At 51.5% G+C, this 4,282-nt stretch overlaps 1 protein-coding gene across 1 annotated transcript in view; it reads right to left on the reverse strand.

Moving 5' to 3' along the window:
• epn2 (epsin 2) overlaps positions 1-3,100 on the reverse strand; it is a gene marked incomplete at both ends in the record, with an annotated part of 15,465 nt that extends 12,365 nt beyond the window's left edge. The window contains 2 exons of the mRNA XM_080524773.1: positions 1,553-1,713; positions 2,670-3,100. Coding sequence (XP_080380899.1) covers positions 1,553-1,713; positions 2,670-3,100 — 592 coding nt within the window. The remainder of the gene's footprint in view (positions 1-1,552; positions 1,714-2,669) is intronic.
• Between the last annotated feature and the right edge of the window lie 1,182 nt (positions 3,101-4,282).

Genomic DNA, 4,282 nt, shown 5'->3' on the forward strand with positions numbered 1-4,282 from the left:
CAGGCCAGACTACAGCGAAGGTTTATCTCTCATTACACACGACACGACTCTCTGAGAACCTGTTTTTGGCACTGGATGGTTAACCTCTAGGCTACCAGGGAGAATGAGAGAGAGAGACACTGGTTGTCCCAGTCACGCACACACACGCACATACGCACGCACACACACACACATAGAGACACACACACACACACACACACACACATACACACAGAGACATACACACAAAAACACACACACACACACACACAGAGACATACACACAAAAACACACACACACACACACACACACACACACACACACGCACGCACACACACACACACATACACACAGAGACATCCACACAAAAACACACACACACACACACACACACACACACACCTCGGCCTGGTATTAAGAACTAGAGTGACACTTCACTGCCGGTCCATTAACACCCAGAGTGAACAATACCCGGAAACTTCCGCTGGAATCCCAAAAATTCCCCACGGCAACAGCACACCCTTAGTGACGCCCCAGCCTCGCTGCCATTAGCCCAGCCGCATCCTAGCCTCTCTCTGATTGGTCAGTATCTCCGTCCTTCAGCCGATGACTCAGCTGCTAAAACATCTGCCCCAGCCACATTCATCAAAACCAGAGAACACAGAGAACCTGCAAAACACACACACACACACACACACACACACACACGCACGCACGCACGCACGCACGCAAGCAAGCAAGCAAGCAAGCAAGCAACCCACGTACACATTCCAGCAAGCACACACAGACCCGCTGAGCATCCCTGCTGTGGCCTAAAGGTTAGAGGTCAGAGGTCAAAGGTGACTGTGTTTGAGCGAGGGAAGACGAGTAGAGCGCTCGCTCTCTCCCTCCTTTTCTCTCTCTCCCTCCTTCCCTCCCTCCCTCCCTCCCTCTCTCCTTTTCTCTCCTTCCCTCCCTCCCTCTCTCCTTTTCTCTCTCTCCCTCCTTCCCTCCCTCTCTCCCTCCTTTTCTCTCTCTCCCTCCTTCCCTCCCTCCCTCCCTCCCTCCCTCTCTCCAGTGCAGGGGGGATGATCCTGGCGCTCTGAGAGGAAAGAGGCGCAGATTCCTCTCATCTGGGGGAGGGGGGATGGGGTGAACTCTACTTCCTCTTCTGCCGTGTGTGTGTGTGTGTGTGTGTGTGTGTGTGTGTGTGTGTGTGTGTGTGTGCGTGCGTGCGTGTGTCAGGGCCTGCATGCCTGCAGAGCTCAGGAATGTGACCCTACTGCAGGCCAGCGGCCCAGAGCCAGGGTGAGAGACCAGTGTTGGGTTCTAGGCCAACATTACTGAAACTGGGCCATAGGCACAGACCTGAGACTTAACAGTGTGTGTGTGTGTGTGTGTGTGTGTGTGTGTGTGTGTGTGTGTGTGTGTCAGGAAGTATGGGTGTGAATGCATATCAGCTGTTTAATTAATGCAGAGAGACAGACTGGAGAGGGGGGTCGGTCTCTCTCTCTCACACACACACACACACACACACACACACACACACACACACACACACACTGTGTGTTCATACAGTGTAGTAGTACTCACAGCCATGGTAGGATGCAGGTGAGCCCTCCGACTTGCCGTACTCCTCAGAGTAGGAGGTGGACAGGTTGGGCTGGGAGGAGCCGCGGCCGAAGCCCATCTGGCCGTGGGTGGCTGTGGTGGTCACCTGGGCCATGCGCTCCTTGGTCTTCAGCGCCTGAGACCTGACACACACACACACACACACACACACACACACACACACACACACACACACATTTAGCCAACACACTTATCGTACGTGTGTGTGAGAAGGAGAGAACTCCCTCCACCGTGGTAACATGTGCCTAGTCATTTACCAGCAGACTAAACGCTCAGCTGGAACAGAAACCACAAACACACAACACCAACATCCTGAGTCAACCCTTCCAACAGCAGGCGGAGAGGTCTACGCTGCATGACGGTGTGTGGACGTTCCAGGCTGTGTGTGTGTGTGTGTGTGTGTGTGTGTGTGGCCTCTGACTGCCACCACGGTGTCAAACGGGAGTGGGAATTCCTGAGAATTCCTAAGGAGTTAGTTTCCTCACCATCAAACCAGTTTCTTTTGTTTCTTTACGTTTTGTCTTTGTCTGTACCTGTATAGTTCTTCTGTGTGTGTGTGTGTGTGTGTGTGTGTGTGCACACCATAGTTCTAGTTTGTGTTCTAGTACGTTCTAGTAATAGTTAGTGTTCTAGTTAGTGTTCTAGTCCTAGTAATAGTTTGTGTTCTAGTTAGTGTTCTAGACCTAGTAATAGTTAGTGTTCTAGTTAGTGTTCTAGACCTAGTAATAGTTAGTGTTCTAGTTAGTGTTCTAGACTTAGTAATAGTTAGTGTTCTAGTTAGTGTTCTAGACCTAGTAATAGTTAGTGTTCTGGTAATAGTTATTGTTGTAGTTAGTGTCCTAGTAATAGTTAGTGTCCTAGTAGTACTTAGTCTTCTAGTTAGTGTTGTAGTAATAGTTAGGCTATTGTTGTAGTTGTAGTTAGTGTCCTAGTACCTTAATAGTTAGTGTCCTAGTAGTAGTTAGTTGTTGTAGTAATAGTTATTGTTGTAGTTAGTGTCCTAGTAGTAGTTAGTTGTTGTAGTTAGTGAATAGTAGCTAGTAGTAGTAGTCAGGCGGCCCCATCCCTCCCTCTTCACCTCTCCCCCTTCAGCCGCTCCTCGTCCTTCAGCAGCACCACCAGCTGCTTGCTCTTCTCCCGGACGTTGATGCCCTGGTCCTTGCCGTCCCGGTCCACGTACTGGAAGTCCTTGAGCGTCTGGATGGCGAAGATGTTCTCCTTGCACTGCAGCGCCACGCGCTCCGAGCCCGTCTTGATCAGGTAGTCGAGCAGCGTCAGCGCCTTGTACACGTGGCGCCAGTTCTTGCCGTGGTCGTTCAGGCGCCGCCAGATCATGCTCATGATCTCGCTGAAGGCCACCACGTTGTAGGTGAGGTCGGCCACCTCCGACATGAGCGAGGAGGAGGGCCCCCAGGGGTCGTTGGAGGTGGCCTCCCGGACCTTCTTCTCAGAGTCCGAGTAGTTGTTGACCATGTTCTTCATCTGGCGGCGGATGGTGGAGCTCGGCATGGCGGCAATGGTGGTGGCGGGGGGGGGTGTAGAGAGGGGGGGGGGAAAACACACTCTCACACAGGAGAGACTGATACACTCTCAGAGGAGAGCCTAACACACACTCACAACGAACACACACTCACAGAGTATGTGTCTGTGTGTGTGTGTGTGTGTGTGTGTGTGTGTATGTGGGGGGGGGGGGGTCAGGGGGGCGTTCGAAGGTCACAGAAGCGTCTGTTTTGTCTGTGTCCTCTGTCAGCAATGGTGTAGTGTGTGTGTGTGTGTGTGTGTGTGTGTGTGTGTGTGTGTGTGTTTTCACGAGGCCTCTTCAGGCCAGTAGTGTGTTCCGGGGTCCTCCAGAACAGAGTCTGTTAAAACCATCTCCACACGCAGAGAGCAGGCAGCACACACAACCACGCCATCACCTGTCAGGGAGAGAGAGAGAGAGAGAGTTAGTACAGATGGAGAGAGGAAGGGGGAGACAGACCAGGGAGAGAGAGAGACAGGGAATGAGAGAGAGACAGAGAGAGAGAGAGAGAGAGAGAGAGAGAGAGAGAGGAGGAGGTGACAGACCAGAAAGAAAGGGAGAGACAGTGAGTGTGTGTGAGAGAGAGAGAGAGAGAGAGAGAGAGACAGAGAGGGAGAGAGAGAGAGAGAGAGAAGGTGACAGACCAGAAAGAAAGGGAGAGACAGTGAGTGTGTGTGAGAGAGAGAGACAGAGAGAGAGAGAGAGACAGAGAGAGAGAGAGACAGAGAGAGGGGGGGGAGGGAAGAGACAGACCAGAGCAAGAAAGAGTAAAAAGACATGTGCGAGTCCCTGTGATCACTATATCAGTATCACATCTGTTATTGACAGCATCGCCTTCCCACCATGTCTAGAATTAGGTTATGTTGTGAGAACGGTTATTTCCATCCCGCGGGCCGCGGCGCTGTGTCTGAGAGGGGAGCGTTCCTCTGTGACCCAGCGGGATTCCTGAGGAGACGGGGCGGTCGGGTCTCTCTGACTGTCAGAACCATTCCTGAAGATTCCTAAGAGGTTTCTTTCCCCACCCCTCAAACCAGTTTCTTTAGGTTTCGTCTTTGTCTTTGTATGTGTGTATAAATAAATGAAATAAAACATGATGGGTTCGCTACAGAACTGAACTGAGCAAAGCTAGAGTGTTGTGTAGTATTGTGTAGAGTGTGGTATAATGTCGTGTG

Source organism: Nansenia antarctica (assembly GCF_963989245.1).
Source record: "Nansenia antarctica genome assembly, chromosome: 2".
Classification (NCBI taxonomy): domain Eukaryota; kingdom Metazoa; phylum Chordata; class Actinopteri; order Argentiniformes; family Microstomatidae; genus Nansenia; species Nansenia antarctica.